Here is a 27,660-nt window from a genome sequence, read left to right as displayed (position 1 = left end):
CAGTTGAAAATAAGAAAACTTGATTAAGCTTAGAAGCTACTAGAATCAAGCATTAAGAATTCAAGCTTATTTCCAAGCATAAACCCACACAATTTGCAATTTCAAGCATCTCATTTGAAGGTATAAAATCAAAATGTAAATAGAAATGAGAGAGAAATACATCAGTCAAGCATATTCACAAGCTTAATTAAATAACACAAAAAATATTTCAAAAGGTTTGGGTAAAGAGTGTAAAGATCAATAACTGAATTCAAATCATTCAATCAAGATAAACTTTAATATCAATTCCATTATCAATGAGGGATTGAACCACAGCTCTGATTTTGCCTTCGAATTTGTCCCTCTCCCTGGGAGTATAAGAAGTTGTATACACATCGGCTTCTCTCGCTCTCTCAGCTAATATCCGCCCGATTACCAAGCAAGCCGGAATGTCCGATCTGGATCTCAGTACTGCTTTAATGTCTTTCGAGTTTGTGCCTGCGACTGCAACTTGCTTACATGTCACCCTATGTGTGACAGAAGTGGAAACAAACCGCTTTGAGATGAAGACATCAAGTGTAAATGGTTCCATGTAGGCTTCGGTCCGTTGTTTAAATGAGACATGCTTGTTCGGATTCTTCGACTTTTTTCCTTTCTGATAAGTGTATGGCTTGCTATTATCATCATCAAGAAAATTCTCTACCCCAAAAAAACTTCTTGGTGAACAATGAACCTGTACAAGGGAAAATGTTGTATAAAGTCTGCAGCTCTGAACTTCACAAGCTAATGAAGCAACACTTCGGCACCAGTGGGCCTCGAACCCAAATAAAGGGATAATATCAAACTATACACTTCTCAATATTTGAGCATTCAACAATAAACATGAGACTATAAGGAAATCATGCATTTTGACCGACAAAAGAAAAAGAAAATTTTGCATGTTTTGCGGATAAATTGGACTACTCTTTAGACTTCATTATCAAACACACACATATATGCATATTGCACCTTAGTTCAACAAGCCAATGCTTTTATTTTTTGCAAATTGCATCTTAGGCATATAAGCATAGATTGATAATATGAATTGGACAGACGATGGGGTTGAGATTTGATGCAAACAGAGTTATATGCATGCAGATTAAGCAAAAAGAAATAGGAAGAAGGAATGAAGCAGGTATTTTTCTGGAAAAGTAGAACCTTTCAACTAGATTTACACAACTTCCTTCCAATTAACATATCAAATAAATGAACAGCTTATATACATAGTCAAACTAGATTTACACGATTTTCTTTGAATCAACACGTCAACAAAACAAAGATGCATGAACAGAGCTTATGTATTCCCTCTCTCATCTTTCAAATTTTCTTCTCCACCATTTTCAAACCCCTAATGCAGGCCATGCTTTACTTTAAGTTTGCCGTATGGATAGATGTTACATTACTTGTCGAAACCGTTTTTTGAAAACAAAAATTTAGTGTCGACTTTTTTTAAAACACAAAAATTGGAGTCGCCATCGATCCTTTATTAAGGTGTGATCGGCCCACCTTAAAAATAATTTTGGGTCTGCAAAATTTGAGAAAACAGGTTCGGGAGTCAGTTACGCACGAGGAAGGATTAGCACCCTCGTAACGCCCAAAATTGGTACCAAATTGATTTTTTTAATGCCTTGGTGTCGAAAATTTGAAAAGATTTTAAATAAAAATTTTTAACCCGAATGAACTTAAAAAAAAAGACATCCTAATTTCAAAGAAATAAAACATCACACCCAGTGAGTTAGGGCACAATATTTTTAAATCTTCAAAATCACGTTTATCTTTTGATTTTAAAAAATTCTTATTTCGAGATGACGAAATGTCACGACCAGTAAGTTAGGACCCGACATTTTGAATTCCCGAGAATAAGCTTTTATTTGAAAATTGCAAATTTATTGTGAAATAAATACTTAGCTTGTTAAATTCATCAAAAAGATGATCACGATCCAGTAAGTTAGGACACGATCTTTTTCGAGAATCATGATTGCCAAATATTAAAATGTTTTTTAAAGGAAAAAACAATTTCAATGCTAACAAAACCAAAATATACTTTCTTTAAAAGTATGATAAAACATTCGTGCATATATATACAAAAATCACGAAAATGAATCAATAATACAATGTACATGCATTTAAAATAAAAATAAAATAAACATAATAATGTATAAACATAATATATTAGTAATTATCAAAAATGTGGACATATGTACAAATTTAAAAAATATTTATAAAGGTATAGAATAATATATATCTATGTATATGTATATATATAAAAATATTTGGATCATAAAATATAGAAAACATATATATATTATAAAAGTATATACGCATACATATGTATATAAGGCTAAGAAAAATAAAATAATAATAAAATCTATGATATGTACATATTATAAAAATGTATAAACATATGAATTATAAAACATGAAAATATAAATAATTATAAAATATGAATGTATATAATATATATATAAACTATATATAAAAGAACAAAATTGTAATAATAATAAAAATAAAATACGTACTACATATATATTTAAAACATTTAATATATATATATTATATGCTACATACATACATACAATAATAGTATAATAATAATTAAAAGTAATAAACAATAAAAATAACATAATAAAATAAACTAAAAACAAATTAAGGGCTAAATTAAAATATCAAATGAAGTTGAATGCGAATTTTGAAAATAAAAACAAGAAATGGAGTAAATTAAAACAGTGTAATAAATAAAGGACCGAAAAAGTAATTTTCCAACCCACCCTAAAACGCTTCACTCTATTGGATCAATTTGAAACGAAAATAAAAGGTGCAATCGATTTAGAATCAATAAATAAGTTAATTTGAAAGGCACCATAAATCATGAGGACTAATGGCGAAAATAGTCCATTTTGAACCCTATTCTCCCATTTTAGAACCCAAAATTCATTCCCTTCGCCATCTCAAAAATCACACCGACTCTCCCTTCTCTCATCATTCAAGCCCCATTCCAACCATCGACGGTGATGCGTGGGCACTCGACGGCATCCCAACAGTAAGTCCTCTCCTCTTCTCTTTCGTTTTTATTTTTATTTTTAAGAATCAAAGGAAAAACCCCAAAATAAAATAAAATAAAACAGAAAAGAACAGAAAAATTAGAACAAAACCGATCACCTTTCCAAAATCCTTTTTCTCTTGATTCTTCACTTGTATTTCTTTAATCTTTCCATACAATATTTTGCTAACCCCCCTTTACAGATTTTTCACGGCTTTAAATAGCCGAAATGAAAAGAAAAATCAACAAAATCAAAAGAGATCTATTCGATATAGTTGGTATATTTGCCCGATTTTTGCTCTTCTGCTTTGAGTTTGTTGTTGCAGTGTATTGTTGGCGCATGGAGCGGTGCACTGGGAGGGTCGTGGTGCGAGATTCAGCGGTGTGTCTGAGGGTGGTCTTGAGACTGCTGGGCTTGCGGCGTTGGGGTCAAAGCTGCTAGGGTTTTCGGTAGAAAATTTGTTTAGTGGGCTGTTGGGGTTTGGGCCTAGGTTTAGTTTATTGGGTTGTTTTACTATTTGTAAGGCTTGGACCATTTGGGCCGATTACAGCTGCCCCTCTTTGCTCGTTGTCATATAACGGGAATAGAGCAAAGACCACAAGGCCCAATTGTGCCTGGCCGTACTGAGCCTGAACTTATTCAATGCTTCTCCTCTTTAAGTAGCTTCATTCCCTCCTACTGCATCTTCAGAGGTATAGGAAACAGTGCTTTAAACCATTCCACTGCAATGCCAGGGAGATAGGATTCATACTTCGTAGCTTCTCAAAAGAACAAAATTTATCATCTTTGATCTACTCCACTGCAACTTCAGGGAGATAAGTCTTATAGCTTCAACTTGTTCTGCTACAATTTTAGGATAAAAATTGACGAATCTGCTCTACTGCAACTTCAGAGAGATGAGATCTGCGGTTTTAATCCACTCCACTGCAACTTCAGGGAGATATGATTGATTTCTTCTGTCTATTTCACTGTTGCCCCGGGAGATAGAATTATTGGCTACAATGTACTCCACTATAACCTCAGGGAGGTAAAATCCATCATCTTTGATCTGCTCCACTACTGCTTAGGGAGATAAGATCTGTAATCTTCAATCTATTCCACTATTGCCCAGGGCGATAGAATTACTGGCTTCAATGTACTCCACTGCAACCTCAGGGAGGTAAAATCCACCATCTTTGATCTGCTTTCTTCGATCTACTTCGCCACCAGTATGGGAAGACAAGATCTACTATCTTTGATCTACTTCACGCCAATACATGAAGACAAGATCTGCTTTCTTGGATCTACTTCGCCACCAGTATGGGAAGACAAGATCTGCTATCTTTGATCTACTTCACGCCAATACATGAAGACAAGATCTGCTTTCTTGGATCTACTTCACCACCAGTATGGGAAGACAAGATCTACTATCTTTGATCTACTTCACGCCAATACATGAAGACAAGATCTGCTCTCTTGGATCTACTTCGCCACCAGTATAGGAAGACAAAATCTGCTATCTTTGATCTACTTCACGCCAATACATGAAGACAAGATCTGCTTTCTTGTATCTACTTCGCCACCAGTATGGGAAGACAAGATCTGCTTTCTTCAATCTACTCCACCACCAGTATGGGGAGACAATATCTATTGTGTTTGATCTACTTCACGCCGATACATGAAGACAAGATCTATTTTTTTCGATCTGCTTTGCCACCAGTATGGGAAGACAAGATCTGGTATCTTTGATCTACTTCACGCCAGTACATGAAGACAAGATCTGTTTTCTTTGATCTACTTCGCCACCAGTATGGGAAGACAAGATTTGGTATCTTTGATCTACTTCACGCCAGTACATGAAGATATGATCCGTTTTCTTCGATCTACTTCGCCACCAGTATAGGAAGACAAGATCAGATATTCGATCCACTTCACGCCAATATAGGAAGACAGGATCTGCCGCTTTTCAACTCGCTTCTCTTTGTTGCTCGGGGAGACAATGCTTTATGATTTCACCGATCCGTTCTCGTGGAACATGACCTGTATAATTCACTTTATGAACCTAATTATGCCTAATGATTAGGATGTCATGAACATAATGAATCAAATGCTCCTAACTAGACATGTATGAATGACATTTGAATGAATGCAGAATGTCATTTTCGAGGATGATATTTTAACGTTTGAGTTATTGTTACTCCAAGTTTATTAAGGTTTCCTCACTAATGAGCTATAACACATTCTTGCTCAACTAGCATCTCCGAAAAACACTTAACCAGATTGCCCCCACTGTAAACCTCCAAGTTTGATCCACTGGGATGCAAAATATGTACCATCTTTCTCCTGTTGTAACCCAAGAGTAAAAAGATTCGGCCTTTTCTCAATCCTCTGCTATCACAATTCAAGGATACAGGATGCGAAACTTTTTGGTCTCTTATACCATTCCCAGGGTGTCATACCAAATGCCCATGCACAAATGAAGAATTCTTCTCCAAGAACAACTTCTTCTTATTATTCGGTGATCATTGCTTGCTTGTTCATTGAAGCTTTGTCACCAACACGACATCTTGCCATTTTGTTAGACGAAAATTCAAAGGGGTAGTCTTAATTTAGACTTTTCTTTATTAGATTTCCAACCTAGTGCGTTCTAAACAATAGTCCTATTTGAGGTTCCTATATTATTCAGAAACTTCTAGAGTAATATGCAAAACTCCCCTTGTGAAAGTTTTATTAGTCCATTAATCATTATTCCAATGCAACATGCTTGCAAAAAAGATTATGGATAAGAATAGAGTTGGTTCTGAGCATAGCTTGAAATGAATAAGTGATCAAAGATAATAAAGATAAATGACAAAGAAATGTGTATCTTGGAAATGAATGAAGTGTTCCAAGAATAACAAAAATGGTATAAGGATTAGGTGCCCCAGATATCGTAGCTTGAACTCCTCTATACAAACTTGCTGAAGACCCTTCTGGGTTTGACATGTGTTTAGGAGATCTACCATACTCTATCGATGCCCCAAGATGTCGCATACCCTTTCCTGCTGATTCTGGTATAGCAAGACCATCAGATATCACATTCGATCGAGATTTGAGCTGCTCTGATTACTTCATGCCCCATTCTGATCAATATTTGAGCCGCCCTTTTCGGGTTTTCAACTCAAATCCCCTTTGGTCTAAGGCACCCTTTGCGAGTTTTCACCTTAGCCTCTCCATTTTTTTACTCAAGGCTCCCTTTGTAGGGTTTCACCCTGGTTCTTTTTTTGACTCAAAGAGCCCCTTTGTAGGGTTTCACCTTGGTCCCACCTTTTAAGAAAAGTACTTCCGAACGGAATTTGAGTTTACAGAGCTTGGCAAATCTTTACCATCCATCTTACTCAGGATCAAAATTTTCCCCAGAAAAGGCTTTCTTTATGACATATGGACCCTCTTAATTTGGCATTCATCTTCCTCTAAAATCCTTTTGTATAGGAAGGATTTGCTCCCCCTTATGAAATTTTCTAAGACGAGCCTTTGGATCTTCCTCTTGGGATAAAAATGCAGAGAAATGACAATTCGACTTCAATGAGCAAAACTATGATAAACCAAAGTGAAAGACATTGCCCCAGTAAAGGAATTTCTCTGAGCATATCCGGGTATGACCATGTGAAGACATCATTGAATTCCTAGGGTAACTCATAAGGTCTTGCTTTGTTTCTTCAGTCATACATGTTCCCTCAAGGTCACAGTCTTCATTGTCTCTTCATGAGGTAAAACTGCTTTATCATCCTCAACAAATCAGAAGATAAGCTACGATCTATGACATCTTCAAAGTCATGAGATCTCTCTAACCCATGTCTCGCTGAAAAGGAGATTTCTGAGCTTGTAACAGCGTCACTCAAGTCATTGATATCTAAGGACCCACAGTAGGTACCAAAAAATGTACACAAGAATGTATGAATAATATGAATGAATGAATGAATGGTTTGGTAGAAAAAAAATCCAAAAGAATAGAAAAAGATGATTGTGATAATGTATTTCATTAAAATAATAATGTTCAGACATGAGCCCATTTCACAAAGAAGTTCTTATTGCTTCTAGGCTAAAAGCAACAAGTGTGTTCTGAACATTACTCTAACAGACTCTAAATAATATAGCGGTTTCCTCTGCAGTCCCATTATTTTTAACACCTCCCAGGTGAATATCTGACCAGAAAGCATTGCGTTCCCTCCATTATCAATCATGATTGGGTAATGGATTTTTTGCACTTGATGAGTCACCAAACTTGACAACACCCATGTCGATGAGTCTTTCAACTTGCTTCTTGAAGGCAGTGCAATTCTCAATCGAGTGTCCCGTAATTCCCGCATGGTATTCACATTGCGCGTTCGCATCATACCATTTGGGATACGGAGGTTGTAGAGGCTTCACAGGAAAAGGAGAAACAACATGGGCATCAAACAAATTTTGATACAGTTTCCTATATGGTACTGGAATTGGCGTGAATTGGGGCCTCTCTGTATTTTGTCCTGTACCAGCTTCCTGTCTCGATGAACCTTGCTAGTTAGCAGCCACCTTTCTTGGCTGACTTACAGTAACTGATTTAGAGTAACCCATGTTGTTCACCTCATCTTCTCTTCTCCTTGAGACTGACCTCTTGTTACTCTCTCCAGCATCGATCTTTCCATTTCTTATGGCATTTTCGATCATCTCGCCATTCATGATTATGTCGGGAAAGCTTTTTGTGGCACTCCCCAACATATGTGTAATGAATGGGGCTTTCAGTGTGTTAATGAACAGCATGGTTGTTTCTTTTTCTAAGAGCGGTGGCTGAACTTGGGCTGCGACTTCCCTCCATCTCTGCGCGTACTGCCTAAAACTTTCGCTCGGCTTCTTCTCCATATTTTGAAGGGTGATTCTATCAGGAGCCATGTCTGTCACATGACTATATTGTTTCATGAATGCTTGCTCCAAGTCCCTCCATGAACCAATCGTGGCACGACTCAATTGATTGTACCACTTGGATGCTGCCCCTGCAAGGCTGTCTTGGAAGCAATGTATTAATAGCTGGTCATTATTAACGTATCCAGCCATTCGCCTGCAGAACATGGTGATATGAGCCTCTGGGCAAGTCGTCCCATTGTACTTCTCGAATTCAGGCATCTTAAACTTATGAGGGAGTACTAGATCTGGCACTAAACTCAGCTCTTTTGCGTCAATGCCTCGATAACTTTCAGTGACCTCTATCGCCTTGAACTTCTCCTCGAGCCACCTACACCTTTCCTCTAACTGTTTCGGTAACTCCTCCTTCATTCTTTCCTTCTCAACCACTTCATCAAAGTCAGGAATGGCAGAGTTAACAGGATTATTTTTAGGATTAGAACCCGGCCCAGTTTGGAGGTTCGAAATACCAGCCCGAAACTGCTGAGGCATGATGGTGACAGTAGATTTGCGCGGGTATTCAGCTTGAGCTCGCTCATGTGGAGGGGTGAAACCTGGAGGATAGAAAAGTTCATCATCATTTCCCTCATCGACATCTGCCATGGGGCCCTTTCCTTTGTCACCTCCCTTAGTTATCAGTCGGGTTAACTTGGCCACTATATCCTCTTGAGATTCCCGCATCTTCTCAGACATTTCTTGCTTCATCTTGTCTAACCGCTCCTGCATTTGTAGCTGAAGCCGGTCTTGCATCTCTTTCTGGTACTGTTCGAGCTTCTCTAATCTCTGATCCATATCTTTTGTCTTCGCTCGAGTGCCGTATCGGTGTTGGGTTGGTTGATTGGATTCCAGGTTAACTGAGCAATGATTTTAGTTAATTAGAATCTTTGAATAATCTTTGATGCATATGATGTAATGAAATGCGAATGCATGAAATGAATGCATAAAGAGACGTTGATTCTGATTCAATTCCATTTAGAAAACCTTACTAGAGGACAAATTTCTTTACATAAAGCGGATATATATATACGGCTTTGCCCTCATACTCGAAGCAAAGACATCTTCTCCTTTTTCATCCGGATGTTAAGATAAACCTCGCGAACTTCCAATGGATGTCACTGCTAGCTCCTTCTGCTTGATTCTGGTCGCAATCCGTTGTCTGCCTATCCTCGTAATGCTCATTAGCTTCTTTAAGAAATTTGGAACGTTAAAAGCTCTTAGACAAATCATCTTGAATCCTCGGGCCCCAAAGTAAAGTCACGAATTCTTCTGTCACCCTTCTTGTGTTTCTTGGAATATATTTAGGCAGTCGTATTATTTTCCACTTTATCAAAAAACCCGTATTCCATGACAAGCTTTCTAAGTTAGTAATCGAATGTGAATCAACACCTCTTTTCTATAATGCAAATGCAATGTAATCATGATGTCATGCAATCAAAACAAAATAAACCCAAGTCAGTATCAGGTATAAACATTAAATCCAATACAATCAAGAAATAATAAAAACTCCTAGTCAGGTATCTACTAAGGTCTAGAGTACTTCTACCTAGGGTAAGTTCCTAAAGCTCACTATATGAGGCTTAGTTTCTAGAGTAAGGGTACCCGAACCAGCAGATTCCTCGATCCTCACCCATTATAGGCTCATATGGACCGAGTTCAGTTCAGCAGGACACATTTCCCTATGGCTGCACGGAGATGAAAATCTCACGAAGACATAGGTACGGATGTATCCCGGAAGCGGTCCACTACCTTGCACGGAGGTGAAGACCTCACGAAGGACTAGTTTCTCGCTCCCACTTAAAGGGTAAAACTGACCATGTAATGCAAAACGTAAATGCAAATACAAAGTTGCTAACACCATGATGGGAAAGAGAAAAAAAATCAATGAGTATGAAGGGAACTCATGAATTTTTTTAAAGAAACTTTTGATTTCCGACACAAAGACAAACATAATCAGTTTATGGCTCGACTCTCTAAAGTCCCCAGTGGAGTCGCCAAGCTGTCGAAACTGTTTTTTGAAAACAAAAATTTAGTGTCGACTTTTTTTAAAACACAAAAATTGGAGTCGCCATCGATCCTTTATTAAGGTGTGATCGGCCCACCTTAAAAATAATTTTGGGTCTGCGAAATTTGAGAAAACAGGTTCGGGAGTCAGTTACGCACGAGGAAGGATTAGCACCCTCGTAACGCCCAAAATTGGTACCAAATTGATTTTTTTAATGTCTTGGTGTCGAAAATTTGAAAAGATTTTAAATAAAAATTTTTAACCCGAATGAACTTAAAAAAAAAGACATCCTAATTTCAAAGAAATAAAACATCACACCCAGTGAGTTAGGGCACAATATTTTTAAATATTCAAAATCACGTTTATCTTTTGATTTTAAAAAATTCTTATTTCGAGATGACGAAATGTCACGACCAGTAAGTTAGGACCCGACATTTTGAATTCCCGAGAATAAGCTTTTATTTGAAAATTGCAAATTTATTGTAAAATAAATATTTAGCTTGTTAAATTCATCAAAAAGATGATCACGATCCAGTAAGTTAGGACACGATCTTTTCGAGAATCATGATTGCCAAATATTAAAATGTTTTTTAAAGGAAAAAAACAATTTTAATGCTAACAAAACCAAAATATACTTTCTTTAAAAGTATGATAAAACATTCGTGCATATATATACAAAAATCACGAAAATGAATCAATAATACAATGTACATGCATTTAAAATAAAAATAAAATAAACATAATAATGTATAAACATAATATATTAGTAATTATCAAAAATGTGGACATATGTATATATAAAAAACAAATTTAAAAAATATTTATAAAGGTATAGAATAATATATATCTATGTATACGTATATATAGAAAAATATTTGGATCATAAAATATAGAAAACATATATATATTATAAAAGTATATACGCATACATATGTATATAAGGCTAAGAAAAATAAAATAATAATAAAATCTATGATATGTACATATTATAAAAATGTATAAACATATGAATTATAAAACATGAAAATATAAATAATTATAAAATATGAATATATATAATATATATATAAACTATATATAAAAGAAAAAATTGTAATAATAATAAAAATAAAATACGTACTACATATATATTTAAAACATTTAATATATATATATTATATGCACATACATACATACAATAATAGTATAATAATAATTAAAAGTAATAAACAATAAAAATAACATAATAAAAATAAACTAAAAACAAATTAAGGGCTAAATTAAAATATCAAAGAAGTTGAATGCCGAATTTTGAAAATAAAACAAGAAATGGAGTAAATTAAAACAGTGTAATAAATAAAGGACCGAAAAGTAATTTTCCAACCCACCCTAAAACGCTTCACTCTATTGGATCAATTTGAAACGAAAATAAAAGGTGCAATCGATTTAGAATAAATAAATAAGTTAATTTGAAAGGCACCATAAATCATGAGGACTAATGGCGAAAATAGTCCATTTTGAACCCTATTCTCCCATTTTAGAACCCAAAATTCATTCCTTTTGCCATCTCAAAAATCACACCGCACTCTCCCTTCTCTCACCATTCAAGCCCCATTCCAACCATCGACGGCGATCGTGGGCACTCGACGGCATCCCAACAGTAAGTCCTCTCCTCTTCTCTTTCGTTTTATTTTTATTTTTAAGAATCAAAGGAAAACCCCAAAATAAAATAAAATAAAACAAGAAAAGAACGAAAAAATTAGAACAAAAACCGATCACCTTTCCAAAATCCTTTTTCTCTTGATTCTTTACTTGTATTTCTTTAATCTTTCCATACAATATTTTGCTAACCCCCTTTACAGATTTTTCACGGCTTTAAATAGCCGAAATGAAAAGAAAAATCAACAAAATCAAAAGAGATCTATTCGATATAGTTGGTATATTTGCCCGATTTTTGCTCTTCTTTTGAGTTTGTTGCAGGTATTGTTGGCGCATGGAGCGGTGCACTGGGAGGGTCGTGGTGCGAGATTCGGCGGTGTCGAGGTGGTACCGAGACTGTTGGGGCTTGCGGCGTTGGGGTCAAAGCTACTAGGGTTTTCGGTAGAAAATTTGTTTAGTGGGCTGTTGGGGTTTGGGCCTAGGTTTATTTTATTGGGTTGTTTTACTATTTGTAAGGCCTGGACCATTTGGGCCGATTACATTACTAGCATCATAATTTCTTCAACAGGCACGTGGTCAGAGCCCTGGGCTCCGAGCACATGACTTCATATTCTATTTCACTCTCCACAGGTTTCATTTTCTCATGGTACTACTTTGCTATCGAGGAGCATTTAGCCTTATTTCAGTCAACACCAGTTCAATTCTTTTATTCATCAAACCAATATAAATGGGTTTCTATCACCTTACTCAACTTTGAGATGAATTTCATCATATCTAACTACATCCTTAGTCTTACATCTATCTTAAGATTTGTGTCACGGCTAGACTAGTGTTTTGTATATATTGCTCCTTGTTACCCCAACATTCCCTACCGTATAGCAAAGCAGGTCTCTTAGAACTGTCCTATAGCAAAGTAGGGCTCTTTTTGTCACAAGTCTCCACCTTTAATCCTATAGTTAACATCTCCATTAATCTCTCTTATCTTTCTTATTTATATTGCCCCTAGGTACTTAGAACAACTCTTGACAATCAAATTGCTTCTTCAAACAACTCTTGACAATCAAATTGCTTCTTCAAATAAATGTACATAGCTATAGACTCGATTTTCAATCTATACTCAATTGCAGTTATATATTGCAAAAAAGAAAGACACTAGAAGATGTAACTAATATTGTACAACAATATTTGTTCACAAAATTTAGATTTGAATCAATCAAAGTGTGATGAAGCTATAGTATACAAACAAATGAATATTTGGTTTCCAAACATGTAAAAAAATTGTCATACAAAAAAGCATACTTGTGTGTTAATCCAAATCAAGGAAAAAGCGGCAAGAATCAAGCCTCTTCTTTCTTTCTCAAAGTTCTTTGTAAAATAATAGGTATAATGAAAAAACAACTAAGAACAGGATTTAAGAGTAATCAAAGAGTTTGATGAGATTCAATAAGCAATGTATTTAGCATAATCTGAACAGCAGCATCATAGATAGCTCCATCATAATGCATGCCGTCAGATGTACAATGCGGGCCACAATTCCAAGTTAATGACTGAAAATCCAACAAAAACAGCATAATTCATCGACTAATTCATTAAAACAGCATAATCCACAATTCCAAGTTAATGACTGAAAACCCAATAGATAATCTGTAATCTTCATCGGCTACTACACTTGTCTCAATTTGATGACAATCAGCATAATTCATTAAAATAAAAATGTTAGAAATCAAAGAACGACCATCGCCTTAAGCCAAGACCCAGCGAAGAATTCATGGTAGATTTGCATGAGAAAGAGAGAAAGAGAGGAAACAAAACAGAATATGCTGAGAAGAGAAGATGAAGAACGGAAGAAGAAAAAGGAATGAAGAACGAAAGAAGGAGAAGGAGCCTTAACTGGATGAAGGAAGAACCGGAAGAGGTCCTTGACCAAACTGATTTGCAACCCAAGGGGAAGGGGAAGAGGAAAGGAGAGAAGAAGGGTAACCAAACATCAGAAAAGGCTGAAGAATGCAACTGAAGAATATATGGATAAAAGAGGAAAAGAAAAAGCAACTGAAGTTGCTAAATTTTTCCTGGAGCAAAAGGCTCTAGTCTAGAATTAAACCTCTGGTGAGGTGAAATGCATTTTCAACGTACTGAAGAATGCTTTCCAAACAGCCTTGCGTTTACTAACATTTCAGTTGCAATTTTTTTTAGCCTAAAAAAATCAACGCACTGAGAACCAGTTGCATCCAAAGGAAGCCTTAGTCAATTTTACCCGGCGTTTTCTTTTTTTTTTCAAACTCACCCTCAGTCATTTTCAAAAACTTCAAAAATAAATTGCAGAACCCATTTCTGTTTCCACCTTGTTTTTACTTTAATCTTACTCCTCATTCTCTTCTACTCTCCATCAATTTCTAGAATATAACAGGAAAAAATAAAAATTCATTTATCAACAGTTTCAACTCTCAATCAATTTCCATAAGATAACAAAAAAAAACTAAAACTAAAACCCACTTCTCAATAATAGATCTGCAAAATTCTCTTCTACTCTCCATCAATTTCTAGAATATAACAAGAAAGAATAAAAATTCATTTCTCAACAGTTTCAACTCTCAATCAATTTCCAGAAGATAATAAAAAAAAACCTAAAACTAAAGCCCATTTCTCAATAATAAATCTGTAAAACGTGATTTGGAGAGGGAAGCTTTCTTACTCATTTTTCTTACATATAACAGATAAATAAAGGGGGAAAACAAGAAGATGAAAATTAAAGGCTTAAATTAGAGGCTTTTGGAGCAGGTGAAATAGTGGACCACGGCGCCACCGGTGGTCGGCTGCGAGTAATTGACTCCAATTCATGTTTTTAGAGAAAAGATTAGATGAAGAATGTCGAAACCATTTTTTTGAAAAAATAAAAATTTTAGGTTGTCGACTTTAAAAAATGAAAATTGGGAGTCGCCACCAATCTTTTATTAAGGTGTGATTGGATCACCTAAAAAAATGGCTTTGGTCTACGAGTTTTAGAAAAACGGATCCGGGAGTCAGTTACGTTCGAGGAAGGATTAGCACCCTCGTAACGCCCAAAAATTGGTACCTAGTTAATTAATTAATGTCTTAATGTCGAAAATTTGAAAAATATAATCCTTAGCAAAAACTCTTAAACGTTACGTATTAAGACCCTTATCATTTCAGAGAAAGAAAATGCCACACCAATGCGTTAGGGCACGACATTCTAATTTCCTCAAAAATGAATTAGGCTAGAATACTTGTGTAATAAAAATTTAAAAGAATATTCATTTATTCAAGATTTAAGAAATCGCGGCCCAATACGTTAGGGCACAATTCCTCCAAAATCCCAAACTCGGAATATTTCCTTTATTATTTTTTAGAAAAAATTTTCATTTCGAGAAATCAATGCGTCACATCCAATACGTTAGGACACAACGTGTTGAATTCCCAATAATGAGTTCTTATTTTTTGATTAAAGAGAAATGCTCGATTGTTAGATTTAACGAAGAAAATCGGAACCCAATACGTTAGGGCTCAATTTCCTTGAAAATCCTAAATACAAGCATTATCTCAATTTTGAAAAGTCCTATTTTTTTAAAATTTGAATAAGAAGATGATGTAATGTGATATTGAATGTGTGTAATAATGTCGCAATAACAAGTACAACAATCTTGCACCATATTGGCAATCGAAAGGTAATGAATTAAAAGCTAATTTTCAAAAGAAATAAATCCTCGTGAAATAATAATATCTTGATAAACTTTTAACTAAACATTATATAGGAAAAAAGTGATATATGTAAAATACGTATATTTAGAAAAGTAGAAGACTTAATAATAATATACAATAATATATGTAAAAATAATTTGATGTAAACGAAATACATTAAAATAGGTAAAATATAATAAAATAGTTTTTTTAAGAGGAAAGTTATATATGGTAATAAGACAAAATGAAATCTATAATTTATAACAAGAATAATTTAATATCCATCATGTATATATACAAAGCATGGTATCGTAAAAAATATTATTATATAAATCTATTAAAATATAGAAATATATTTAAATGAATAAAAATAAAACCAAAATCGTTGAAGATATACCATATTTGGAGGCAAATATATAAAAGGAATAGGAAAAATATATTTATGAAATTAAATAATGACATATAATAGTAATATAAAAAAATACATAGTAAGATAAAACTATGCGCATGAAATTTAAGTAAATTGATAAGAAGAAATAATGAAAATAATAATAACAATAATAGTACAAATAATAATAGGATTAATAAATAATAATAATAATAAATTAATTAGTAAAAGCACAAATACAAAAGGGATTAAATTGCAACTAAAACAGAATTAGAGGGAAAAAAATGAAGGGCCCAATTAAAAGGCGCGAATAACTCATAGGCCTCAAATGGGAAAATATCACCATCCTTTGAAACGCGTCCCTTTATTAGGGCTAAATAAAAAAATAAATAAAATTCGCAGTGGTATCACCTTCTCCCTTTTTTTAAAATCGTAAATAAGTAAAAAATAATCGAAAAAGAAAAAAAATAATAAGCCACCTTTAAAAAACTGCCAATCGTTCTCCTTTTTTTTATTGATTTTTTTTCTCCCTTATCAATGAAGGGAGAGGCCTCTATTTATAGCTGAGCCTCCCCAAATCCAACGGTACAGATCAATTACATCAACGGTGAAGATTAAAGGGTATCTACAAATTAAATCTCTAAGATTACAAAATCACATCTTCTAAGATTACATATCATATCTAAGATTGCATATCATCCCTAAGATTGCATATCCTCGAAGATTATGTTTCCATATGTGATTCTGGGCTAAAATTGAGTATTACAAAGAAGATGAGTGGCTAAGAGTGATGATGAAGTTTAGAGAGAGGCACGATAAAAAAAAAAAGAGAAACAAAAATACTAGAAAATAATATTAAATTTTCTATAATTAGGTGGGTTTTAAATAAATTTTAAATATAATTTTTAAAATATAATTACATGTATTTTTTATACAGTATGTATATAAAAATACCCAAAAGAAATTTTGAACAAAATAATCTTTCAAGTATAATTTATAAAAATATCTCTTGATATTACTTTTTATCATAATATTCTTATTTTATTAAATCTAATTAATTTAGATATACATTAATAAAATAAATAATATTTATCTAGTTTAAGGGTTATAATATGTATTAATTCATATTTTAATGATAATTATATTAATAATTTTATTAAATTATATATTATTTTTATTAAATTGTATTTAATAATAATTATATTAAAATATTATTAATTAGTTATTAAATTTTAATAAAATTAAAATTTAATAACAATAATTACTAAAAAATTCTACTAATAGTACTCTAGTCATTTCAAATTTTTTCTATGCTATTACAAAGATCTATTCCATTCAACCAAACATAATAATACTATTACAGTTCTATTCTATTTTATTCAACTAAACAATTGAATTACTTATTATAATTTTATTTCATTACAGTCCTATTTCATTCAAATGAACCAAATGTGCTGTAAGTTCCTACACTTCAATTGATTTAAAATTTTATTTCCTCCTTCCAATTTTTCGCTAAAGTTGTTTTGGCAATTATAAAAGGTAAAATGATATTTTAGCCCTCAATGTTTACAGTTTTTGTTAATTAATTGTTTTAAAAATATATAAAATTATAAAAAATTTAAAATTTGATTTTTTTGTTTTTAATAAAATTTAATATTTTTTATAAACTAAAAATTATAAAATATCAAAATTATAAAAAAACTTTAAAATATAAATCTAAAAATTCATGAACGTATTTTCCTTGCTACGAAAGAAAAAAAACCCTTCAATTGTAAATCTAAATTATATATATTGTAATCCTAAATATAAATTTAAATAAGTATTCTGATTCGAGATTATGCTTACAAAATTACAACAATTTTTTTTAAATCTTCAGATTTTGAATCTATTCATTTTTAAATTATTGACAATCTTTCTCTTCCAAACGTCACTTCTTTAGTCTACTACACAAGCAAATTCTTCTTCTTTTTGCTTTGTCGTAAGTTTAAATTTTTAAATTTAAAATTTAATTTTATATTTTAATTTTGAGACATTGGGTTTTTTTAAAAAAATTTAGTCTCTCCGTCAGTTTAGCTAAAATAATTTGGTTACAATTTTATATTTTATATTTTTTTAAAAAATTAGTCTCTCCGTCAGTTTATATTTTATATTTTTTCACATATTTTGAGAAATGTTGATGTAATTGTTATATAAAAGCTAAAATAATTTTTTTAACTTTTATTATTTACAATTTTTTATCAATTTGGTTCTTCGTCGATTAATGCAGTGTTGTTCGTAGGAAGGTTGAGTATCCAAAGTTAGATCGGCAAAGGTTGTTAAGCAACCCTACCAGGACCAATGAGATACCTATGTTAGAACTATATGTTGAAAAAAAAATTCAGTTCGAAAAATAATTTTCTTGTACAGTAAAAAAATAAAAATTTAAAAATTGAGTTGATTTTTAGATTTATAGCAAAAAAAAAAAATTCCCCGAAATAGTACCTGTGTTTTGGACTAGACGAGTCCTAGTCGTTCCTGACTTCCAACCAAACAACATTCTCCACTACTCTCGTACCACAAACTGCTTCAAGTGTGGGCTCAAACAATTTCGAATCAAACACAGAACTATAAATAATTTTCTTATTTTCAATAAGAAAGTAAATCTCTCTCTTATAGAAATCGATAGAATTGTTATTTTCGAAAAATATAATTTATACTTAGAAATAAATTCTAACTATTTTCGGGTAGAATAATAATATCTCAAAAGTTGTGTATAACTTCTTGTATTTTTAGTCCAACAAGTGTCATCTATTTATAGAGAGAAACCCTAGTTGAATTAGTAGAATGCATTTAATGCCTATTTAATAGAAAAACAACCACTTAGTTGAACTAAGAAAGAGAGGGGCTAATAGGTTGTATTTCCCCTCATATGGATTATGATGGAGATTCGGGCCTCTCTTGTATTGAGTCCAATTATATGTGCTTCATAAATTTTTAACTAAACATTTTATAATTTAATCCAACCTAATACATGTTTTTTTATTTCCCAAAATAGATATTATTTAATTTTTCAATTAAATAATTTTCTCAATCTAATTCTAATTTCTTTAAAATCATGACAACTTTGCTATAAAAGAATCCATGAGAAAATATATTTAATTTCTATATTAAATGGATTCACAATGACCAATAAATTTATTTCCATTTTCGAATTTTAATTAATTAAATAATAATTTAAAAACTTAAATTAATTTTCGGTCATTTCCATACTATGTGAGAAACCACATTCATTTTCGAATGTAACATATTTCTCTAATATTATCATTTCTGTTCAATTGATTTATCATGCAATTCAATTTTTATTTCAACGAGGTAGTGAAGAGATTGATTGGACATATGTGATTAGGGCTCAAATGATTTATAATTAAGTTTCAACTTTTCGCCTATTAATTATAAAAATCATTTTGTCACAAAGTCATTCCACTATAGTATTGTGGTTGAGCTCTCTCCAATTACATACCATTACGAAAGTTACTCGTCCATTAAAAAAGGAGGTATTGGTTTGGAAATAACCTATTAAAATGTTGCATTCAAATTATATATACGCAATATCATATATGATTTTTACATCATGTATAAATGTGCAATATCATAGATGATTTTTACTATCATTATAATATCATGCATGAATACTAAAAACTCTATCATTATATATGAATTTTATTTTAATCATTTTATTTCTCTTAAAATTATTTTTAATTAATGAATAAATATATTCTAATAGATATATGCAACAAACGCATGCATAGCACGAAATAATATATATATATATATATATATATATATATATATATATATATATATATATATATCCTCCAACAATGTAAAAATAACAAAATAAAAAACTGTGACAATTGTTTTGTGGGAGAGTCAAAGATTCATGTGGGCAAAGCTCTTTCTTTTCAGCTTTTGCCTTTAAATTTTCTCATCTCTTTGAAGCTGTCTGTTGCTTTTTCAACAAAATCACAAATTATTTGCAAAATTAGAAAAATTATTAAAAAGTTTTTATGAACTTTTAAAAGTTTTAACTTTTTTTATGTATTTTAAAGAGAAATGACCAAATTAACAAAAATTATGAATGTTGCAAGCTAAAAACTTTATTTTTCCTTTTGCTTATAATTGTCACATTAATAACTCTAACTACGGAATTAAGTAAAACGACCAAGATTTTTAAATAAAAGAGTACAGAAATTAAATTTTAAACTTTAAAATGGTTTAGAGACCTCTAATATATTTAAGCCTAAAGAAGTATAAATCAAATATTACTCGAATAATATATTAAAGAACTTAAGAATTTGATTCACTAATTTTCATTATTTATTCATTTTGATTCAAGTAAAACTAAAGTCATTAAAAATATATAGTATTAATATTACTCATATATTTCAAAATCTTAATAATTTTAAAATTTTAAAATTTCTAACTTAAAATAATGTTTAAAATCCAAATAAAAAAATCATATGCCAGAATCTCCAAGCAAGTTTTAAGTTTTAGTTGCGGAGCATTGCGGACTAACATTAGAGGTTAAATTCTTCTATTAGTGTTAATACTCACTAAAAATCTAATTAATAAATTAATGATTATCATTTAAATCAATATTAAAATTTCAAAAATCTAAAAATATAAATATTTGGATGATCCATTTAAAAATATGAATTCAATTTAACTACTACGGTTTGAATCATAATCGGAAAGTAAAAACTAAATCTGATCAAATAAATATAAAATAAAAATCTTTTACAAAGTAAAGGAGCTAATAACAAAGTTGGTTAATTTAACCAACATTCAACTTTGAAGTACCAAAACGGGAGAAAAAGCAAAGGGCAAACAACAAGCGCAAGACACTGCAAAGACATCCCCACCGCATCCTCTCACTCACCTTTGACAATTATCCTTTCACTTTCACAGACAAGGCCAAAATAATATCTCAAATACCAATAATGCCAATTTTCCTTTCATTATTTTTTCTCCAAAGGAAAAAAAAGTCAACCGTCAAACTCACTGAGTTTGAGCCTGTCCCTGTCCCTATCCCTGGCCCAGACTTGGGAGCAGAGGCATCTGGTGCTGTTTTTACCTGTAGTGGTCTTATCCCCTTATCTACACCCCCTATTTGGCAGAATAAGTTAAAATTCAAGGCCAAAAACAAATAAAATAAAACATGGTAAAGGCTATTTACATTACCATCCCAGAAAATATATAATCTTTACCATCAAAGTTTTTAAGCATAACATTGCCACTACACCTATTTCTTCCTCTTCAAACTTGGGTGGATTAAAGAATTTAATAAAGAATTCATCCTCTCTATATATTTCACTTTCACCTCTTTTTCCCTTCTTGTTATCTTGGACCAGAGAGTTCCATGGCATAGGAATCCAAAGAATGTTCATCATCATCATCATCATCCATTCCTGTGCCCAACTTGTTGCTTGATTCATCATCATAACTTTTTTCATCATGTTTTGATCCAGCGGTAGGGGGCGCCTTACTTTTGTTACTGAAGTTGTTAGGAAAGTGGTTCATGGTGGAATTGCTATGATCATGAGATGCTGCCCATTTCTCAGCAAGCCCATCGCCTTCAAGCATCCGGACCACCTCGGACATTTTTGGGCGGTGGGTTGGAAGGTACTGAGTGCATAGCAAAGCCACTTGGAGCATCTCCCCCACTTCAATCCTGTCATAGTTGTTCCCTAGCTCTCTGTCCACCAATACTTCCTCTTTCTTCTCTTTTTGTATTTTCTTCACCTGTAACAACAATATTCCAAATGGTCATCAGCTTACTTCATCTCTCTCTTTTTATGCTTCAAAAACCGATTTCAACCTATTAGCATGAAAAGGTAATGTAGTCAAATGCATTTAGATAGAAATCCACTGATCAATACCGGGTTTCTTTGAAAATCTAGTATACCTATGAAATTGGTGATCATGCAAAACAACCGAGTTAATACTAATAGGAAGCAAGAGTTTAAGATTACTATAGTTTCCGAGTAAACTAACCCACTCAAGCATTGCTCCTTTCTGGCTAACTGTTTTTCCGAACTCAAGAGCCCTCATTCCCGTTATGAGCTCTATCAAGAGAATTCCAAACCCAAACACATCAGTTTTCTCTGAAGACTGGCCAGTTGAAAGGTACTCTGGTGCAATGTGCCCAACAGTGCCACGGACAGCAGTGGTGACATGGGAATCAGCATGATCAAGGAGCTTTGCAAGGCCAAAGTCACCAACGATGGCTTCACAATAATCATCCAGAAGAACATTAGCTGCCTTCACATCTCTGTGGATTATTTTTGGATCACATTGCTCATGTAAATAAAGAAGTCCCCTCGCAGCTCCAATTGCAATCCTCTTCCTCGTATTCCAGTCTAGAGCTGGTTTTCCTGCCAAACCCAACTCAATTACAAGGTATGCTAAATTACAGTCAAGAATCATTTTCAATTTTAATACTACATTATGCTTGAGACTTGTTTGCATTTTTGGCGAGGGGACAATATAATAGCTTGTCATGTCCAGTCTTAGACTATAACCTATTCTACTAATCCGTTGTAGTCTGTAAACCAAGAACTATAGTAGTCATAAAACCTGAAAAAGCTAACTTGGTAAACATTTATAAAAAATAGGAATTAGATGATGCAGATAATGGGTCCTCCCTCTCGGTATTTATCATTTCATATTCAGCCCCACTGAAAAGAAATGAAATACAGTAATAGCTTATGAAGGCAGATTGTAAAAATGAATTCCTACAAGAGTTAGGCCAACATACAATGAAGACTATTGTCAGCTAGAAACTATTTTGAACAGTAAATAATTATTATTAGAAAAGGAATAATTACTCCAAACATGGACGGGATCCACAGACTGGGTCATAATAATCAGATTGTGCAGTTATTCGACAAACAAAATAGGTAATCAAATTGTCCAGCATGAGAATTGAATGAAAGAAGTTTTAGCAAAGTAAAGCTAGGACCAACCTCTGAGCCTGGATGCCACACTGCCATTAGACATGTAAGGGTAAACAAGAAGTCTCTCATTAGAAGTAGCACAATATCCAATTAAACGAAGCAAATTGCGGTGAACTGCCAAGCTGATCATCTCCAACTCAGTCCTGAATTGTGATTCCCCAAAACTTCCCGTCAAGTCTTTTAGCCGCTTCACTGCCACAAGAGTATCATCTCCTAACTTTCCCTTGTAGACATTGCCAAAACCTCCGGTGCCTAGAATGTTCTTGGAGCTGAAGTTATCTGTAGCAAACTGGAGTTCCCTGAAAGTGAAGTTTCTCAGGTTACCTAGGCTTATGAGGCCTTCTTCTTGTTTGTCTGCAATATACGTGTGACAACATTAAATCGTATTAAATAAACATATAAAAGAAAACTTTCGACATTTTGGTTTGTTAGTTGTCACCAACCACTAATATTCAGAATCGTTAGCCTTTTTCGTTTGTTTCTGTGCCAAAGTAGGGCAAATGAGAGGAGTATGAGAGTGGCAAAACTGAGGCTGATTCCAAGTGCAATAGCTAACTTGTTGGATTTTTGTTCCGCTGATTGATGAGGCAAAAAAAGAAACATACATAAACAATTAATAAGGAGAGGATAAAGAGCTGTGGAGAGTTACAAGGAGGGTTTGATACCATTTGATGAACCCAGGGAAAATGAAAGGGGATCAGCATTGACAGATCCAGAGCAAACTTCAGTTGAACTGCTTCCACAAATCAATGGATTTCCCACAATGCTACAATACACGTACCAATAGGCAAAATTAAAACTAAACTATAATAATTGATCAGAGAGCTATAGCAAATAAATCATACTTGAAAGTTCTAGCAGGGAACTTGGGTACAGGTCCACTGAGATTGTTATAGGAGAAGTCCCTGAAACACCAATTATCAGATTCTGAAAATCAAAAGCAGGGTTCAGGTAAACATGTTAGAGAAAGAGATGGGAAAAGAAAGAAATTCACACTCACAAGAAAGCAAGTTGAGGGATTTTTGCTAAAGATGCAGGAAAAGGCCCAGACAAGCTATTATTGTTCAGCCTCCTGCTCTCGTTACAGGCCAAAACAACCAGAAGTTCAAATACAAAAACATATAAACTTCTGTTTTCCTTCCTTTCAACTCTACTATCCTTAGCATATAAACAGGAAACAAGTAAGTGAAAAGGAACTTACAGGTATTGCAAACTATTTAACTGTCCAAATGACCCAGGAATTTCATTGGAAAAACGGTTGTTGGATAGATCCAAAGTCTGCAGTTTGGGAAGAGTTCCAAGCTCGGGTGGGATTTTACCAGATATGTTATTGTTTTGCAGCAACCTTCAAAATCACACCAGCAATTTACAACATAAAACAAAACGCAAACTTAAACATTGCTTAAAAATGTCATGTCTTCTTACACTTGGCGAAGATTGGTGAGATTTCCTATCGTCCCGGACAAAGTTCCTGATAAGGACTGACTTGGTGCTCCCCTGAGAAAAAAAAGCCCGTTAAAATGATGAAACAGCAAAAACATTTTAGCTTACTTGTACGATGCTTTCGAAACAAGCAAGCAGAAAAGAGAGAGAGAGAGAGAGACTAACAGGCCAATAACAAGGTTTTCAGAAGAACAAGTGATCATTGCCCAGCTGCAAGGATCGACAGAGTCTTCATCCCAATTATTTAACACCCCATGTGGATCATTCAATTCTCTCCTTATACTTATCAATGCTTCCACTACAATCCCACCAGAAAACAAAAAAAAAAGAGAAAATATCAAACCCCATATGAAAGAAAAAAAGGACAAAATTTACTTTAAAACATGTTCCTTACCTTCATGGTTACGAGGCTCATATGAAAAAGAAACAGTAGCAGAAGAAAGGAAGAAGAAGAGAAGAAGAAAAAGACTCATTTTCATGACTCAATAATAGTAATACTAGTTAAAGATGAACATTTTCTCTGGTTTTATATTTTGGGTCTCAAACCAAAACACACAAAAAAGAAAAAGAAAACCTTGTCACTCTGTGCTGCCAAGCTTCCTTTCTTGGGTTCATAACAGAGTCCCTCCCTTTTTCTCAGTCCACAAACACAACTTTTGAAAGAAACAATACTTTAATTTTGTATATAAACAAATAAACAAAGTAAAAGTCCAAAAGACTCTCCATTTTCCTTTTTGTTCCTATAAAACAAAATAAAATAAAAACTGAAACAGAAACAGAAACAGAAAAAATCAGGTGGGTGATACGGGTGTCAGGAAGAGAGTGTGCAGAAATTGAGAGAGACGTGAGTACTGTAAATTTTGTACTTACTGGACTCCACTGCCTCAGTAACATGCACCTCTTTTTAAAAAAAATTAATTTGATTCACTTTTTCTCTTATTTATTTCACAACCAAAACATAAAAGAAGAAATAAAGGGAGGGAAACAAAAATGGAGTAGGTTATGTATCCGTATTAGGTTGATAACTCAGTCTATATGATTTACTTTATTATATAAAGTTAAAACATTTTCGCATAATAGTTTATTTTTTAAATTATTTTCATTTTTATTTTAAAAATGTTAATGTCTTAATTTTATTGATGTAACGTCCATATAACAGGTCAGTAATTAATTAATTTTTGAAAAATTTAAAATATTTTTATAATTTTAATAATTTAAAACAAAAATTAAAAATTAAAAAAACTAAAATTAAAATATTTGTTGATATTTGATATTGTTGTGATTTGAGTGGGTTTTTATTTTATTTTTAATGGCAGAGATTTGAGTGGCACAGGCTATGTTTGGTGTAGCTACAACCTCCTAACCGACTATCATTATACCCTACGTTTCTTTTAGTATATTTATATTATATGACATGTAGAGTATGTTTTTACTTTTTATTGGATGTGAAATATGACATGAAATATGCCTGCAAGCTTCATTGTTTTCCCTAAGAAGAAGAACATTTATTGGAAAACTAAAATAAGAACCAATTTTCTAATTTTTTAAAAATATATATATTTTAGGAAATTTAAAGTTTATATTAAGATGAGTTTAAATAGGCGGTACGTTTACTTGTTATTAGTGTAAAAATAACAGTGACGGTGAGATTAGATACTGTAGTATGAGACAAAAAGTAAGCTAAATGCACCGCACCCAATCGTTCATCCAAACTCACCCTAAATAATTGAAACCCGATAGGTGTTTCTCAATGGTGCCATAAGGGTTAAGTCGCAAAACGAACAAAAGGAATTTGGTTGTGTTATTATTACATTAAACATTTAATTTAAAACTAAATTATATTAATATATTAAATTTATAAATAAAATAAAATATAAATTTGTTTAAAATAGTGAAATCATATATTTGATTTTGTGTTTGATTGTGTTTTATCAATAAAGGGTATATTACATTTTTAAAGAGAGACGCAAGTTAAAATCTTAAAACAATATTATTGGGAGGATAATCACAAAATAGACATTACGACTACAAAAAGAATCATTATATTTGGGATTCAAATCTCATGATTTGAATGCATTTTTAAATTTATCAAAATAGTATTTCTTGTTTTATAAAATAAATGAATTTTAGTAATTTCACAATTAATTTAAGATTTGATTGATGGATAACACCAAATTAATTAAACTCTTGATATTAATAGAAATGAAATCCAATGATAAAACTTATGGAATGAGCTTAATTAATTATATAGGCAATTTAAATAGTCTTAGATTTACTCTTTGAAAGAAATTTGAGATTTAGTTTTGTAAAAACATTTAAAATTATATTTTTAATTCAAAAATTGAGATTAACATTAACATTATTAGTATTTTTGCAGCTAAAATTTGTCCCATCAATCATACTAATTTATAAGTGAATCATTATGAATATAAGTAAATTTAGATATAAAATATTATTATAGTGTATTTGGTTCATGAAATGTCGATTATATTATCGAAACATAAAATTATTTAACATATTATCGAATATATTACATTACCTTATTTGATCCATTAGATCAGTCTATTCAGTTAATATATATTAGGTGTCTGCAATATTTATTGTTAATATGATTAATTAACCGTTGATAATTTAATTTTCATAAAAACCTAATTCAACCATATGGATTAAATTCAATGGTGAACTAATTTAGCATTGTGGGTTAATTTGGTTTGAATAGAAACTAGTTTTGTTATCCCTACAATGTATCAATTGAACTTCTTAACATTTTAATAATATTAATATTGGAACAATAATGATAAATAGAATTATGATATTTTGTATTATATAAAAGTATATGTAAATTATTTAAAATAAAGATGAATTAATTACTAATATTCTTCCAAATGAACAAAAGAGCCCAAGATTAGAATTTATAAAAACATGTCTTGAAAATAATAATAAGTTATTACCATGTGTAATGATCTGAAAAGTTATTTTTATTTTAATATTTAGACATTTTGCCAATATTATTATGTATAATAATTAGAACGCACGATAATAAAGAGAATTCAACAAATTTTAACCTCTGAAAGAAAATGGTTTTTGCGTTACGTTCCTAAAGAGGCTAATTGGATAGCAGATGCTTTAGCAAAAATGGTTCTATCAAGTGATAAAATATTACATATGTTTGAGGAATCCGGATGGAAATTAAGGAAATTTTGAAAGAAGCATTTTCTTCGGATAACTCAATTATGAATGTTTCTATCTAATCTTTTGTTTTATTTATAAAAAATAATTGAAAAGCAATTTTCTTTTAATTAAGTACACGAATTAATTGTATTTAAAAAATATACTTAATAATTTTTAAGGATCGCTGGCTTAATAAGAGAAAGTAAATATTGTAAAAATTACGATTATCTTAGCATGTAGAGATGAAAAACAACTTACAGCTCAAAAATAAGGACTAATTTAAATTACTCATTCAATTTATAGGTATCATTTCGTAATTTATTTATTATCTTTAATCAATGTGTTTCACGAAGTGTCAATCAACTAGTA

General features: G+C 32.2%; 2 protein-coding genes across 2 annotated transcripts; both read right to left on the bottom strand.

The window, feature by feature from the left end:
• Positions 1 to 259: 259 nt before the first annotated feature.
• Positions 260 to 8,651, bottom strand: LOC105779008 (uncharacterized). The gene is made up of 3 exons (XM_052629225.1): positions 8,582 to 8,651; positions 8,379 to 8,512; positions 260 to 712 (listed from the first exon to the last, which is right to left on the bottom strand). Exons 1-3 carry the CDS (start codon positions 8,649 to 8,651, stop codon positions 260 to 262), a joined length of 657 nt encoding a protein of 218 aa, XP_052485185.1.
• An 11,766-nt stretch (positions 8,652 to 20,417) lies between these two features.
• Positions 20,418 to 24,891, bottom strand: LOC105780162 (probable LRR receptor-like serine/threonine-protein kinase At2g23950). Its single transcript, XM_012604328.2, has 11 exons — positions 24,515 to 24,891; positions 24,286 to 24,418; positions 24,103 to 24,174; positions 23,879 to 24,022; positions 23,678 to 23,749; positions 23,523 to 23,582; positions 23,343 to 23,443; positions 23,121 to 23,252; positions 22,687 to 23,031; positions 21,716 to 22,095; positions 20,418 to 21,463 (listed from the first exon to the last, which is right to left on the bottom strand). The coding sequence occupies exons 1-11, from the start codon at positions 24,597 to 24,599 to the stop codon at positions 21,059 to 21,061; spliced, it is 1,929 nt and encodes a 642-aa protein (XP_012459782.1). The 5' UTR covers positions 24,600 to 24,891; the 3' UTR covers positions 20,418 to 21,058.
• Positions 24,892 to 27,660: the final 2,769 nt, after the last annotated feature.

This window comes from Gossypium raimondii, chromosome 4, assembly GCF_025698545.1.
Source record: "Gossypium raimondii isolate GPD5lz chromosome 4, ASM2569854v1, whole genome shotgun sequence".
In the NCBI taxonomy this organism is placed as follows: Eukaryota; Viridiplantae; Streptophyta; class Magnoliopsida; order Malvales; family Malvaceae; genus Gossypium; species Gossypium raimondii.
The sequence above is the reverse complement of the archived record's forward strand: the minus strand, read 5'-3'. Positions and strand labels throughout refer to the sequence as shown.

What these genes read in the sequence shown, in the direction of transcription:
- LOC105779008 (XM_052629225.1), bottom strand. Translation starts at nt 8,651, where the DNA reads ATGTCTGAGAAGATGCGGGAATCTCAAGAGGATATAGTGGCCAAGTTA. An exon ending in CCGACTGATAACTAAGGGAG is followed by an intron (nt 8,513 to 8,581) that starts GTGACAAAGGAA and finishes TCTATCCTCCAG; the next exon opens with GTTTCACCCCTCCACATGAG. An exon ending in CTAATCCTAAAAATAATCCT is followed by an intron (nt 713 to 8,378) that starts GTTAACTCTGCC and finishes TCCCTTGTACAG; the next exon opens with GTTCATTGTTCACCAAGAAG.
- LOC105780162 (XM_012604328.2), bottom strand. Translation starts at nt 24,599, where the DNA reads ATGAAAATGAGTCTTTTTCTTCTTCTCTTCTTCTTCCTTTCTTCTGCT. An exon ending in CTCACCAATCTTCGCCAAGT is followed by an intron (nt 24,023 to 24,102) that starts GTAAGAAGACAT and finishes GTGATTTTGAAG; the next exon opens with GTTGCTGCAAAACAATAACA. An exon ending in TTCCCTGCTAGAACTTTCAA is followed by an intron (nt 23,444 to 23,522) that starts GTATGATTTATT and finishes CGTGTATTGTAG; the next exon opens with CATTGTGGGAAATCCATTGA.